General features: G+C 45.0%; 1 protein-coding gene across 6 annotated transcripts in view; it reads right to left on the bottom strand.

Moving 5' to 3' along the window:
- Window positions 1–627: 627 nt before the first annotated feature.
- RTN4 (reticulon 4) overlaps window positions 628–15,866 on the bottom strand; it is a 32,148-nt gene continuing 16,909 nt past the window's right edge. For 5 of the 6 annotated variants that reach the window (XM_072140536.1, XM_072140538.1, XM_072140537.1 and 2 more), the window contains 6 exons: window positions 10,306–10,513; window positions 4,473–4,611; window positions 3,904–3,973; window positions 3,114–3,160; window positions 2,963–3,021; window positions 628–1,702 (listed from right to left, as the gene is read on the bottom strand). In XM_072140536.1, the coding sequence (XP_071996637.1) occupies window positions 1,660–1,702; window positions 2,963–3,021; window positions 3,114–3,160; window positions 3,904–3,973; window positions 4,473–4,611; window positions 10,306–10,513 (566 nt within the window). In that variant the 3' untranslated portion in view covers window positions 628–1,659. Of the gene's footprint in view, window positions 1,703–2,962; window positions 3,022–3,113; window positions 3,161–3,903; window positions 3,974–4,472; window positions 4,612–10,305; window positions 10,514–13,364; window positions 13,503–15,866 lie in introns of those variants that run through there. The other variant, XM_072140542.1, reaches the window with a different exon arrangement.

Genomic DNA, 15,866 nt, shown 5'->3' with positions numbered 1-15,866 from the left:
CAGTTTTTTTTCGCAGCCCCATAGGGGGAGGTTTATCTGAAGTGGCAGAGAGAACTGTTCTAGTTACGAATGGCAACCAATCAGAGCTCAGCTCTCATTTCCCCACAGCTTTTCATAAGGTTAAAGCTGAGCTCTGATTGGTTGCCATGTGTAACAGTTTTACCTCAGACACTTCTGATAATTCTTCATTGACTTCCATGGGACTGCCACAGATTAGAATATTTCAGTTCAGTTTTTGCTGAAGGGCACTACTAAGCTCAGCATACAAGCTCAATACATGGAGCTGTGAGACAGCCCAGAAAAATTGCCATCGCACATGTGGGAAAAAAAAACATTGTGTGGTGAAGGGTTTAGGCAAAATTCACAAGTAAGAAAGTAAATGGTTGCCCCAACACAGGTGTGAACTGTTCCTTATACTTGGTCACATGGACCCTCAAGGCAGAATTTTGTATGTGGCTAAAATGCCGATTACTAAGCGTAGTAGAGAAAAAAAAAAAAATGAAAAAAAAACCACAGACCCGGCAATAAGTTTAAACAAGTTAAGGTCTACAAGCTTTATTGATACTTGTTTTTCTTTAGTTTTTACATACAGTATCACAATGCATTCCATAGACTTGCTGCAGCACATTCCTGTAGCTGGGAAACACTTCACGTTTTGTTTTATTTTTGCAACAAATTTAAGATTTTAGGTTTTTTTTTTTTGCTTCCCCTCCCACAAACAAATTTGCAGCATTTAGCACTCGGTCCACAGAAAGTTCAAGTCCCTGTAAATGTGTTTGTGAAAAGGAAAAACCAAAAAAAAAAAAAAAAAACCATTGACCCTGCCTTGAGCGTTAAAACGTGTAAGTTCCTAGATCGGTAGACATTATACAGACACTAGTGTTTCTAGAAGTAGGATCTCCTTTAGGTGGATGTGCTATCGAGCTACAAGTTAGAATGTCATTTTATTGTTTTCTTCTAAAAAATAAAAACAACAAAAAACCTGGAAAGCACTGTGCGAGCGAGTGACCGAGCGACACACACTCTGAAAATACTATAGATATTGGCAATTGATAAAACAATAAAATCACGAGATTCGCTACCGTCATTCCGTGCAGAAGCCGTGGGGTTTCTTCAGGTATGGCGACAATGGGGCGGGGCTTAGCTTTGCAGCGGGTTCAGTGCTGGGAGGGGCTTACAATGCAGAGCGCGATGCACCGGGCGCCCAGTCTACACTGAAGCAAATCTCGACTTGTTGCTCGTTACGCGGTGCAAGAACTTGTTAACATGACGCCCATGAAAGCTCAGTAAGTCTACGTCTGAAGCACAATATACAGCATGCTAGAAAACAAAGACTTCTGGATTGAACGGCGCTTCACACAGGAGAAACAGAAAAAAATATATCGTCTCAAACCCTCACATAGCAGCTTACAATACTCAGAAGGAAACACATGGCAGTAAAACAATCGTTTCTTCCTTAAACACTGCGTTGCAAAATAAAAAGGGGGAAAAAGAAAAAAAGGAAAGAAAAAAAACAAAAAAAATAATAATCTGGGAGATTGCACTGCAATGTCAAGGCTGGTCTTCCCTGACCCACCCCGTGTAATCCAAATACACAGCGCTCGAATATTCAGAGGCTCCTATTGGTATCTGCGGCAAACTTGACGTGTTTAGTAGCGGTTAATCGGCTTTGCGTTTCAGTCCGGGGACTTTAGACAGGATCCTACAGGAGAAGAGGGAAGAATAAGCAAGTCAGTGAGGAGGCTCCAGGAAACAGGGCCGCAATGCCATGCACAGAACACAGGTGGCGCCAACACATGGATTTGATTTCTCTATCAATATCGCACTCTTGATAACAAACGTCACGGTTACACTTTATGGAGGAGATTTATCAGAAGTGTGATTGGTGGCCATGAGCAAATAGATCACTCACGATACATCTCCCCATATGAATTTAAGACTTTGGAGGATGTGGTCCGTCCACCCATTACATCTCACTATAAAACCTTTGCACAGATTTGTGCTCCGCTTTCCTTGGCGTTCGCCGTTTCATGAGAAAACCCCTTTAAATCTGGCTGGAGGTTTCCAGTTTCCACTCCCGATTTTCCATGGGTATAAAGTCTGATATTTTGGTCATAGCGGACGCATTGTATTATCCTTGGTGCAGAGCCTGGTGGACCTAGAGGTTGGTCACTTCTCACTGGCAACGCATGAACGCTTAAGCCTGTTGTCCATGAAGGAGTTTGTTCTGACAAACATGCTTGCAGGATTAAAGGCTCCTTAAAGGTGTTATCCGGGTTTTAAAAATAACTTGATGCCGGGCTGGGGTGTTTTTTTTTTTTTTTTAAAATAACAAACATGTACTTACCTCCTCCAGCGGCGCCAATGTCCTGCGCCGCGGTCCCTTCGATCTATGCCCCTGTTTGTTTACAGGGGCACAGAAGCCGCGCACAGGGAACTTACGGCTCCATGTTTATTATTTTTAAATAGCCCGGCCTGGCCCTCAGTAATTTTTAAGACCCGGATAACCCCTTTAAAACTGAGGGCTAGGGCGTATGCTTCCCCACTTCCTTTAGTTTTAAGGAGAGGGGTGATCATTGGCAGCAGTCAGCTTTTGGCTGCTGCAGACTTTCAGGACGTTTCCCCAGTGATGTAGCACTTCTATGGACAGTGACATCACTGCAAAGCTTCCCCCCCCCCAGGAAGGGCTAGGAAGCATACGCCCTAGCCCTCAGTTTTAAAGGGGTTATCCGGGTCTTAAAAATTATGTTGAACGTTTCCTTAAAATGAGATGTGAATGCAGCCTGAACTGTACTCGGCAGGTCCATTTGGTTCAGTAGTTCCGTGGTCCAATAAATCCTGCAAGCGAACAAACTCCCTGATGGTCAACAGCTTTATCCATCCTTACACACAAGCTAAAGCTGAGCGTAGCAGAAACGATTGGGGGTGACATATACATTACTGTAGAAGAGAAGATACTTACAAGTCTGTGGTATTTTTCACATTCTTGTTTATGAGGGATAGGTAGTGATCAATCTGAGCCTGTAAGGAGAAGGTTCCATCATATCAGCATAGTGTCAGCAGTATTCTGGTTCTCTCTATGTAATGTACATGCAGGAGCTACAGCCACTTACCTGATGTCTTTCATAAATAACTGGAATACTGAACAAAGAAATCAGCGCTGGAAAGAAAAAAAATATATGTATATTAATAACTGAATGTAACCAGAGTTAAACCTTTTTACATTGCCCCCAGCAGATGACCTGCAGAGCATTGCCACCAATTGTCTGACAGCGATATCACTCAGATGTTACCCTGTGTGTAGCCAGTGCGGGCACAGGCAGGGGCATAGTATACAGGACAATGCTCTAATGGTCACAAGGAGCAATGATATTGGCTGCGACTAGCGGTAGGAGCGAGCCTGGCTTATCAGTAGCAGGTAGTGATGTTGTAAGGGGTGATCCACAAGGGTTTTTCTGGGTCTAAAATACTGAGCTTTAGGTCATCCATACCAGATTGTTGGGGCTGGGACACTGTGGACCACTGCAGTGGAATACCTAGACCTGCTTCAAGTAGTGCAATACATGCTGTAGTGGCTGCGCCTGGTACTGCAGCTTGACCCCACTTACATGAATGAAACGGGCAATGAGAATGTGACATCTGAGACCTGCTGCTTCTGATTAATGTAGACATGTAATGTTAAAGGGGTTGTTTGGAGGTTGAAAAACATGGCTACTTTCTTCCAAAAAGTGATCTACTCCTGTCCATGGCATTTCCACTTAGCTCCATTCATCTCTATACAGTCGAGCTGCAATACCAGCACAAACCATGGTCAAACGTGGTGCCGTTTTATGGAAGAAAGCAGTCATGTCACGACAACCCCTTCACGCTGTGACTAAACCACGATGATTACTACATACTTACCCAGAATCAGTAAGGTCAATCCATTGAACAAGGCACCAATATAGGTGAACACCCACATCAGCACTGCAAACTGAAGAGAAGAATCCGATTAGAAATACAGCAACGACGATATCATCTCATAAGTCATATAAACTGATAAAAATGGGCCAAAATACACAATGATGAGAGTGACAAAGGCCACAGCGCCTCCTCAGCTGCTGATAAGCCAAAAAGTTTAGTGACCTTTAAATAAAACTTGAGAAGATGACCGGACAGGCTCCCCAGTCTGCACAGTCAATTGTAGAGGCCGGCATAGGCCGCTGCTGCATAGGGTTACATAGGAGATGCTAGGAATAGGAGACTGCCCACATGCCAACGTGTCCTCAGGTTACAGGCTGAAGCAGACGCTCATCCATGTCACCCCCGTCACCATTGTCACAGACCAACATCTCACTTACATTAAATTCTCTGCTTACAAATAAATCTAGCGCTGACCCGGAGCGGGGGGTATCAGATGGCGCCCATCTACGCCTATACACAAACTCAGAGCGGAAGGTCTGCCCATGATATAGTATTAGTAGTGTCCGTACCTTCAGAGAGTCCACTAGATCCTCCACCAGGAAGAGGCGCCGCAGCTCCTTGATGGTGCAGTTAACGTGTGATAGAGCAATATTACAATACTTCTGCACCAGGTCCTCAGACACCGTCACACTGGAATCTAAATAGGCCCTGAAACAGGAGAATAGAGAGGCCGGATCAGAACCAAAAACATGTAGAGGAATTACACCCAATACCCAATAATGGAAAGCTCCGCCATATGTCGCTGTAAATGTACAAAACAAGTCAAATATAATGTCTAGCGTCACAGACACAACACGACCGTCTGCCAGCAGCAAACCTCTTCTTTACCATATCTGGATTATAATAGATTGTAAGCTCTTGTGAACAGGACCCTCTCTCATGGCAGCATCTGACCACATTATTACTCCAATGTCTTTTCTCGGAGCTTTACAAATCATAGGGGAGCTATACAAAATATGATGGCGCTACATAAAGATTTATAACATTTATATTATTTTTGTATCATTTGCAATTTTAATTATTTTTATATTACTCCAATTTCTTGCTACTGGCTGTGACTTCACTATAATAAAAGGGTTATGGCCTTTCTATCCGATAGTTTCAGTAATCTGCAGGAGGATACAACTTCCCCTATGACAGTGATGGCTAACCTATGGCACTGGTGCCAGAGGCGGCACTCGGAGCCCTTTCTGTGGGCACTCAGGCCATCACCAGAGATGACTCCAGGTATCTTCCTGCAGTCCCAGACAGCCCAGGACTTGCTGTGCACAGAGCTATTTTAAAGTGACAGCTCTACCTGAGACTATTTTCTGCTTTATTGGTGTCCTCCGGTGCTGATATCAATAAAAACTGTGACAGAGAAGGGAGTATAAATCATAAATGAAATTTCTGTGTTGGCACTTTGCAATAAATAAGCAGGTCTTTGTTGTAGTTTGGGCACTCGGTCTCTAAAAGGTTTGCCATCACTGCCCTATGACGTTACCTCCTCTATATCTTCCCAAGATTTGTTGGATGCTTATAAGCTCCTTGCATCAAAGATTTTATCATCAGAACCAAGACCCTTCTCCCGTCGTAGATCTGAGAGGCTATAAAAGCGTAATACGACGTTACTAGCTCTTCTCTCCTCCTCCAGCCAGCCCGAGCCGTGAAGCTGGTTACCAAAAATAGTTGCCCTCTGTAAAATGAGAAGGCTCCCGGGACTGGGCGATGGCACCCTGTGATACATGTATTCAGTGCAGCCGAGCGGGGGAACCATCAGAATAAAATCAGGGCTGACTGCGAATGTACATAGACTGCAAGAATAGAAGGAAATTATCTTAAATCAAAGTCCCAGGAGCTGAAATATAAGACTGGGGCACAGTGGGGACAGGGGAGGGCAGCTGGTACACACAGCGCTGACGTGCCAAGCCAGGACTGGAGTAGAGGATACATTCAGCTAATGGGGATTATATTTTGGGAACAAGGGGTGAAGATGGGTCACGCTGTGGAGACATTCCTCTTCCACTGACCTTGAGGAATCGTGTAGGCTTTACCCTAAACTGCTCGGTATGTGGAGGGGAATTCGCCGGAGATGCAATGTAGGGCACCTAAAAATGGAGCGGGGCTGCGGCGTCAGCTTCTGACTATGACATGGATTATACTGAATGAACACTAGCATCTTATTCACCTCAGAGGGGGGAGCCCAGAAAGCTATAGGAAAGTGGCACTGCTTATTGGGAGCTTCCCTGTAATGAATGCAAATCTGGACTATTGGGGCCACAAGGAAATTTATGGTTTATCTACAGGACACCAACACCATTACAAGTCACTCCCTACTGCTCTGCCTGTGTCGTCACCTTAGTGCGGAGTTTATTAGTTCTGGAATTAGTCATGCACAGGGAGGCTCAGGATGAGCAACATCTCATAGAGAAGGAACTGCAATGTATGGCGGGCCTCCTGAGACATCTGTATGTGACATAACACTTGGATTAGGTTACTCTGCAGTAAACATCGATAAGGGTTCACCAGTTTTCTCCTATCAGGCTCCTTGGTGCCCTACGGCTATGTGGTTGTTATTAAAATGTACCCCATGCAATCTGCATAATGATCTGCTCCATAGAACGGGGACTAGAGTCCCATAGCGAAGGCCACAGCTCCATTCACTTCTATAAGCAGATCCATAAGTCCAGATCAGGGGGATGTGTGATCGCCCCCTGCTCCCCCCCCTGGTATGTTGGTTCTTGTAGAGTCCAACCTCAATCCTGATCCTACATGTCCCTGTATAGCCATAGTCTTCCTCATCACCAACACTGTGTTATGATTTTTAAAAGAAAAGTTCATTGTGGAGAAAAATTGAGAACAGGGAAAACAAAAACCTCAGTCCGGAGCTTCAGATATTTCCCCATCGAGTGCTAGAAAATGATGCAAGTGGCGAGAATAAGGAACATAATAACCCTGTGACCTAAATATAAGGCGAGGGAAAGATCACCAGCTGTGCCGCTCATTCCTACTGTATATAGATATATGAGGGCTACAGGGCACGTCGCATCTTATGTAACGCGAGCTATGGCTTATGGGACGGTTGCATAATAAATATTTATAGCCGCCTGCTCAGCTGGATTGGGTGCGAGGTCCATTTAATACATTTTGCCTGAAATCTCCCAGAAATCTCAAGTTTCTAATCTAGTCTAGCACAAGGACAGGAAGGACATAGGCCAAATATAATAGTGGGGTAATAGTGGTCAAAGCCCCCCTCCTTACAAAAGGTCCTATAGGGGCAGTACAACCCAAATGCAGCATAGTTTACCCCGCCTGGATGTCACACATCACAAAAAGGAGTCCGGTTGTGCATTAATGAAATGTACAACATTGTGTAATGAACACAACCCTGACCGCAGTTGTAACTTCTGCTCCATCATCTGAAGATGGTAATATCTTCTATCGTCTTCAAGGAACTTCTCATCGGCCGAGTATTTTTAATAGCATTGGGCCACATGAGCGGCTCTTCCTCTCGACTCCCACAACACATGCATGCTTAGTTCTGGAAGGTGTGCATGCGTTTTCAAAGTGCATCTGATGGCATCTCTCCTCAAGCTCAATGCTACTTTATATCAACATTTATGGCCAAAATGTGAGCCAACACCAAACACAAATAGTGGTCTGGCGCCAATAACATAATTGGGTTCAGGTCAACTTTTCCTCCATCTCCAATGTTTACAGGACATGGATAGAGATTCTACTTAAATTGCAAAATGGCCACTTTATTAGGTACACCTGTCCAACTGCTCGTTAACACTTAATTTCTAATCAGCCAATCACATGGCAGCAACTCAGTGCATTAAGCATGTAGACATGGTCAAGACAATCTCCTGCAGTTCAAACCGAGCATCAGTATGGGGAAGAAAGGTGATTTGATTGCCTTTGAACGTGGCATGGTTGTTGGTGCCAGAAGGGCTGGTCTGAGTATTTCAGAAACTGCTGATCTACTGGGATTTTCACGTACAACCATCTCTAGGGTCTACAGAGAATGGTCCGAAAAAAAAAAAACATCCAGTGAGCAGCAGTTCTGTGGGCGGAAATGCCAGAGGAGAATGGGCAGACTGGTTCGAGCTGATAGAAAGGCAACAGTGACTCAAATCGCCACCCGTTACAACCAAGGTAGGCAGAAGAGCATCTCTGAACGCACAGTACGTCGAACTTTGAGGCAGATGGGCTACAGCAGCAGAAGACCACACCGGGTGCCATTCCTTTCAGCTAAGAACAGGAAACTGAGGCTACAATTTGCACAAGCTCATCGAAATTGGAGAGTAGAAGATTGGAAAAAACGTTGCCTGGTCTGATGAGTCTCGATTTCTGCTGCGACATTCGTATGGTAGGGTCAGAATTTGGTGTCAACAACATGAAAGCATGGATCCATCCTGCCTTGTATCAACGGTTCAGGCTGGTGGTGGTGGTGTCATGGTGTGGGGAATGTTTTCTTGGCACTCTTTGGGCCCCTTGGTACCAATTGAGCATCGTTGCAACGCCACAGCCTACCTGAGTATTGTTGCTGACCATGTCCATCCCTTTATGACCACAATGTACCCAACATCTTGCTGGCTACTTTCAGCAGGATAATGAGCCATGTCATAAAGCTGGAATCATCTCAGACTGGTTTCTTGAACATGACAATGAGTTCACTGGACTCAAATGGCCTCCACAGTCACCAGATCTCAATCCAATAGAGCATCTTTGGGATGTGGTGGAACGGGAGATTCGCATCATGGATGTGCAGCCGACAAATCTGCGGCAACTGTGTGATGCCATCATGTCAATATGGACCAAAATCTCTGAGGAATTCTTCCAGCACCTTGCTGAATCTATGCCACGAAGAATTGAGGCAGTTCTGAAGGCAAAAGGGGGTCCAACCCGTTACTAGCATGGTGTACCTAATAAAGTGGCCGGTGAGTGTATATAGCTTATAGCGCATGGCGCTGCACAGAATTTGCCAAATAAGTCCCTGTCCTCATGGGGCTCACAATCTAATCAACCTACCAGCATGTTTTTGGAGTGTGGGAGGAAACTGAAGGACCCGGAGGAAACCCACACAAACAGAGAGAACATACAAACTCTGTATTCTTATTGCTTACCTGTCCCAAAAAGCACAACGATCCTGCTAGCTGATACTAAGGGTGCTGTCACACGGTGCATTCTCGGACCGTTTTTAAACTGACTGAAAAAGCATGCATGCATGTTTACCATGCATTTGGCTGGTTTATCTTCATTTGTAGAAGTCTAGGTACCTGTGAGATGGATTAAAACCAGCCAAACCTACAAAAAAGTAGGAACTGTAGAACGGACTAAGAACGCACGGTGTGACAGCACCCTAAGGCTGCGTTCACACTGTGTTATACATATACACACACACACACACACACACACACACACTATAAAAGCATATGTGTTTTCACCAAAACATGCGTTTCACAGCACAACCCCCCCCCCCTCCCATTTGTGAGCGTGGCCTATGGATTATAGTGCTGCCATATCCCTGCAGCCTTCACCTTCCTGTCCCTATATACCAGTGGTGGCGAACCTATGGCACTCCTTCTGGGCACCCAGGCCATCACCCCAGAACAGAGTCTCCAGACAGGACAGAATGTGCTGTGATCAGGGCTATTTTAAAGCTACACATCCTTAGCTGCCTGGGACTACAGGAGGAGCATGGAGGTCCATACAAGGCTGCGTTATTATTGGAGCACCTGCACAGGGCCCGCGCAATTCTTCCTGTTCAGGGGACCCTGGAAGTTACAATGATAGTCAGAATTACTCCTCTTTCTCTTTATTGTATTGGTGTCCTCAGGATGCCAATACAATTAAAAGCTGTTGCAAAACAGGTAGCAACATGTAAATTGCCATGTATGCACTCTGCATTTAAATAAGTGGGTTTGGTTGTAGTTTGGGCACTTGTTTCCCAAAAGGTTCGCCAACACTGCTATATACACCATCTGCACTACAAAGAGATCTTTCCTCTTTTTAAGGCCAAAAAATATCTAAACAGCGATCTGCATTACTGAAGGTTACGCTGTCATTGACTAGTGGCTTATCTAAAAGAAAAGAAATTTACAGCACAAAGGAAAAGCTTTTTACATGTGAAGTCTGCAAGGTTTTCATTTACAAGACATTCCTGCTCCAACATGGATACTAAAGCCCCAAACACGATGGTTCTCCTTCCCAAACATGGCACCAATACCAGACACATGCTAAAGCTAACTTTTTGACAACATTTTTTTTATGCTTTGGCAAACAGAAGAGGCTACATCACATCCAAATTTTGTGGTGAAGAACACAGATGTCCATGACAAGAGGAAGGGGGCTACTTACCTGAATGGATGCCCTTCCTCAGATTTCTGAATGGCTTGCAAAACCCCCTTGTATATTCTAAAGCTGATAGAGACAGACAGGAGACCCAAGGCAATATACGCAGCCACACTGACGATGCTAAAGACTGTCAGAGACAGGAGCAGGAAGAGGCTGGCACCGAACACTGCGCCCGACTTCTTAATATCCCGCCAGTACAGGAGGTCGACAACTAAAAAGAGGAAAAACAAAATTACACACAAATTAGGTCAGAAATCATTCTATACTCATTAACATAACAGCCATATAAAATAAACAGATGCCACGGTGATGCCAAATCAGCCATGAAAGAATCGGGCGCGACTCTGAACATAGACCGAGGTCACAAATCAAACTCCATATAATGTCAGCAGCAACAGAAAAGTAATGCAACATCTTCAGAAGTGGAATTAAGAGTCACAGGCATAGGGCGACCACACGTGGGGCACAGATGGGGTTAACTAGAAATTGATTCCAATCCACGTGTATTATATCCCCCTTCAGTACAGCACAGCGTGTCAGACAATGGGTTTCACTTGCTTCTAAATATGGTTTAGTTCACAGTAAGATAAACATGGCAAAGACTCATTGCTCAATAATGCACAAGGAAAACGCCAGAAAGTGACGACAAGTCTTTGTATCCTCCATGTGTAACTAGTCCTTGCAATACAGACAAGTCTCAGTCCAAAAAGTCTAAAAGTTAAACCCAGCATTGGCTTTATAGCAGTTGCCGTGGCTGTGAATCCCAGACCGTGCAGTGTCCTGCTTCACAGACCAACCACACGGAGTCCCTGCTTCCCTGCAAAATAACTGTTCAGAACTGTAATGCAGGGGAGCAGGGACTACATGTAGCATATATCAATAGTATTCTCAGTCCTATTCTCCACACTTTTGTCCCTCCGTGAAATCCGGGCAGCGTCTGGTGGGTGATTCACAGACAAGAGCCGCGTAAAACAGTGCTAATAAAAGGGGACACACCAAATATTACACATGGGTGTGAGAAGTCACCCAATCTATGCGCCTCGCTCTCCGCTAAATCATCTTCAGTCCAAGGATGCAAGAAGAGGTCTTACAATTTAAGGCCTTCCGTCAAAGGTAAAAAATGAGGAAGATTTCATAAACTATGATCCAGGTGGAAGATGGCGCTGATTGTTAAAGGGGTATTCTGGAATATTTAGAAATTACCTAGGATTAGTGTTTGCAATTAATATCCAATCTATCATCCACCACCCCCAAGGACCCTTTCCTTGTTAAGTAAACTTGTAGTTTATAAAAGTATGCTAATGAGTCTGAGGGGCTCATGTGGGGTGTTTCCAGAGCCCCTCAGTGACGTCTTCACTGGTTGTTACAATGAGCAGCGCAGGTCTCCCCTCCCCCTGGTGCTGGATTACACAGGCAGAGGGAGGAGGGAGAGAGCAGGAGGAGGGGGTTCTGCTCATTATTATAGCCCATGTATCTGCAGCACTGAGGGACGCTGGTGGGTTTCCAGAGCCCCTTCATGCTGCAGGCTCATTTGAAGAATTTTAAAAGTTTATTTTACATAGAAGGAGGCCATGGATAACAAAATAATATAGATCCAGGCACTGTGACTGGTAATCTTATAAGTGTCTCTGGTTTATTATGATGGATTTTGATAGTAGATTTCCATTAAGGGGTTGTCCCAAGTTGCATTGTTATTCCTTATCCTGTGCATAATCTGATCAGTGGGTGTCCGTCTGCTGTGACCCCCACCAATCACATGGGCAGCCAGTCCATGAGCTGTGTATGGAGGACTTTGCGGCCATTGTGATCCTGGGTGTAGCTGGGGGGCGGATGAGCCGTGGAGTCAGTGGTGTGGGGCAGCGGGGAATGAATGTCGTCAGGAGAACACATGGCAGCATGAAAGTGACACCATGCTGACTCCGGTAATCTTTAATCCACAAAATACTGAAGCCAGGAAAGGTCTGCAGCTCCGAACATAGAAGACACGGACAATATACCCCCTCAGGCACAGGGTCTCCTAAGCAGCCATCACTCCACACACTAAATATTAGGACTATTGCTTCTGGACTTTTCTGTTCAGAATGTACCAGAGTGAAGTTTCCCAAAACTGGATGCACTTACAAGTTCTGAGACTAGAACAGAACGGAACTTTATGCTTTGTAGTCTCCAATTATCACCTAGCACTCAGTAGGGTTATGTTACATCATGGGGTGTTATCCTACCCAGCATGCAGAAATATTTAGTACTACAATCTATACACTAGATACTACTCCATACAATGCAATGGGATTCATTTCCCTACCCATATGTGTCCTGTTATACAGTAACAAGCCCTCACTATGAGCTGCAGACATGTATAGAGCAGTGGGCACAACAGATCAATGAGAAGGAGACCTGGTGACGGCAGTGAAGTAACCCAACAGCTGGCAAGCGAGCGCCACTGCCCATGGTCACTAGTAAAACCTAGTAGAAGTTATCAATCCCCAAAATCATGTGGAACTAATATTTTTTAAATAGTTAAAAGAAGTTAATAAAACAAAAAAATTAAACCTGAATACAGTACCAGTATAAGAGTCAGGTTTCTAAGGGAGAGACATGTATAGAAGTTCAGTCACAGCCTGGAGCACATGGAGTCTACACAAGGGTCTATAACAAAGTAAAAGCCCTGACCCCCCCCCCCCCTGCTCCCTGCCCCCAGGGTAAAGTAACACAGTTCTGAAAACTAATTGACAAAAAAAAGTGGAGGATCAGAAAGCAGAACTTGAAATAAAGCGTCTGCAGCTGGCGACATTTGGTAAGGAGGGATGGAAGAGAAGTGGCATCTGCTAGCACTAAAAATAGCCGCCTGCATCTCTGCCTTCCATGTACAGCGGGAACACCGAGTCCAGGCAGGAATACACCCAGCACCATCCAGCTCCTACCAGATCACAGCCCAAAAGCCTCACACAAAAGCTACAAGCATGCGGCAGCTGCACCATCTGCAAGGGCTGCACATGCAGGAGGGCAAAGGCGATGGCCGCCAGGGGGATCATGCACACGTCAGCCCCGCACACAGCACTGACCCGACTTGGAATCCATCTTGGAGCTGGTCGCATGCACCGGGATCTTCCACAGCTGACGGACTGGGACTCCTATTACTTCCTGCAGGAGGTCACAGTGAACACGCAGGTCCCTGGTGTGACTCAGCCCCGGGCAGAACACACCCCCAGACCCCAGACTAACAGGGAGACACCAGGGGGAGGGGGAGACAGAGCGGCCACCACTGCAAGCAAATTCACTCCTGGGGACGACACATATCTAACAAGTGGGAGAGGGCTGTTTGGACCAAGAACTTAACTTATTTATGGGAATGTACAAATGTTACAGTTGTAATTATTCTACAAAATGACAGCACCGATGAATCTGCCGCACCCTGCACATAGCACAGATCACACTGGTTTTGGTAAATGTGGCCCAGTGTGTAGTACAGACAACCATAGGAAACTGGATAGAGTGTGCATATATTTATGTATAGGCTAATTGCCTCTAGTAATGGCTCTAGTGTGGCTGTAGATGCAGAAATCTACCATCAAAATCCAGCAAGATTATCCAGGGACACTTAGTCACAGTGCCTGGATCTGAGTGTTATCATCTTCTTATATATTTGTTATCCTTGGCTTCCTTCTATAATCAACTGTTAAAATGATAAAATTAGCCCAATTTAGCTCTAGAGGTGTTACCAGAATTCCTCTGTGCTGCAGCAGCATATGCTCTTACAGCATCTCACCCTCCCTCTGAGCACCTGACCCCCCCCCCCCCCCTCTGTCTGATGTAATCTCACTACAGGAGGGAAATCGGCAGCACTGAGTGGAAGGCAGAAGTGCTCCTGGACAGTGTAATAGCTTGTAAAAATGCAGCTTGGAGGGGCTCTAGTAACACCTCCCCTTCTGGCTCCCTTTTAAAAGTTGATTTTGATAAGGAAGGAGGCCATGGGTAACAAATATAAGATTACCACAGCCACAGTGTTTGGATCTAGGAGTAAATGCCCCTGGTTTACCATGTCAAAGATTCCCGTCCTATAGCTCTGGGTTAAAGGGTAATAAGGGGTATATTGGTAGGGTTGGGATAATGGTAAAAAAAAAGACTAAAAAAGTTTATATAAACATAAACAATCCATCAGAAAATACTATTCCCTGCCCATGCATCTGAGTAAGAATAAGTGGAGACAGAGTCATCTCTGCTGCACAGGACACTAAAATGGATCAGATGTGTCTGGGTTGTCATTAGACACTTCAGAAACTCGACTTTATGGCCCGCGGCACATGTGGCGTTTTGAACCCGTTTTTAAGCAGTCCGTTGAAAAACGCATCCATTTTTCCCAATTACCATATTTAGCATAATTGGGGAAAAACGGACCAAAAGTGAAAAAACGGATGCCTTTAACGGACTGCTTAAAAACGGCCCCAAAACGCCACGTGTGCCGCCTGCCTATGCCAGTCAAATTTTCTACCCCAACCAGATGATCTGAATTCAGCAAGTCATTGGATCAAGTCTCAGACCAGCAGATATTTTTAACTCCTACCTGCTCACCAACATTACAAAAATGGGGTGTAAAAAATTTGTTGACATTTGGTTGCAGACTTGCATTCGTCTGCTTTTTCACAGATCCTCATGACTATAGTGAGTGATCCATGAAGAATACGTCTGACCAGGGCATGATCTGCTTTTTATAGGAACAGTCGCGGTCTGGAAAAATACAGTCTGTGGGCACTGATCCATTATAAAGTATTGTATTTAGGATCTTCATGTTTGACTTCTTACATATATGTGGCTTTAGGAGCAGCTCACAGGCATACAGGGCCAACTATGTATGTGTATGGGGGGTGGAGAGATGGATTTTGGCCAGACGACAGCTATCCTATGTGAATGGTCAGCCTTAGGGCGCGTTCACATGTTGCACTTGTGCTGCGTGCCAAGCATGGTAATGCATGTGATTGATAAGTGCCACCTGGTGTCTTACATTTACATAATAATAGAAACTGGGACATGATTAGCGACTGCATGCATTTCTAAATAAACATATGCGATCGGGTCGTGGCTCACCCCGGACGCTAGCGCAACATGTGAACGCGCCCTCATAGGAAGGAAAAGTTGCACGTTCAGTAATAGAAGTTACGCTGCAGAAAGGACATTACAAGAAATCTGCTGAGGTTTCCAGGGAACAGAGGATACAGAAGAGGGATACTGCTAGTACTGCAGGGGTTTCATTTGCAGCAGTCACCTCATTTGCAGCCAGGATTACAATTGCAGATAACTCTTCCATAGGAAATACTATCATCACTTCTGACAATAGATGTTACAGCTCATCTCCTCCCCCTACTAGGAAGCAGTCTCATAATCCTCAATGATTAAGCTCTGGTCATTAGCTAGCCATGGCTATAAGGCTGCTGTTATTCACCAAATTCTGTGAACAGAGCAGAGGAGACACCCAGGTCAGAGGTCGGCTCCCATAATCATGCACAAAAGAAAAAAAAAAAAAGGGCTTTACTTTTCTAGTTGCAATTAGAAATTTGGCAATACATTTC

Source organism: Engystomops pustulosus, chromosome 3, assembly GCF_040894005.1.
Source record: "Engystomops pustulosus chromosome 3, aEngPut4.maternal, whole genome shotgun sequence".
Lineage (NCBI taxonomy): Eukaryota > Metazoa > Chordata > Amphibia > Anura > Leptodactylidae > Engystomops > Engystomops pustulosus.
The sequence above is the reverse complement of the archived record's forward strand: the minus strand, read 5'-3'. Positions and strand labels throughout refer to the sequence as shown.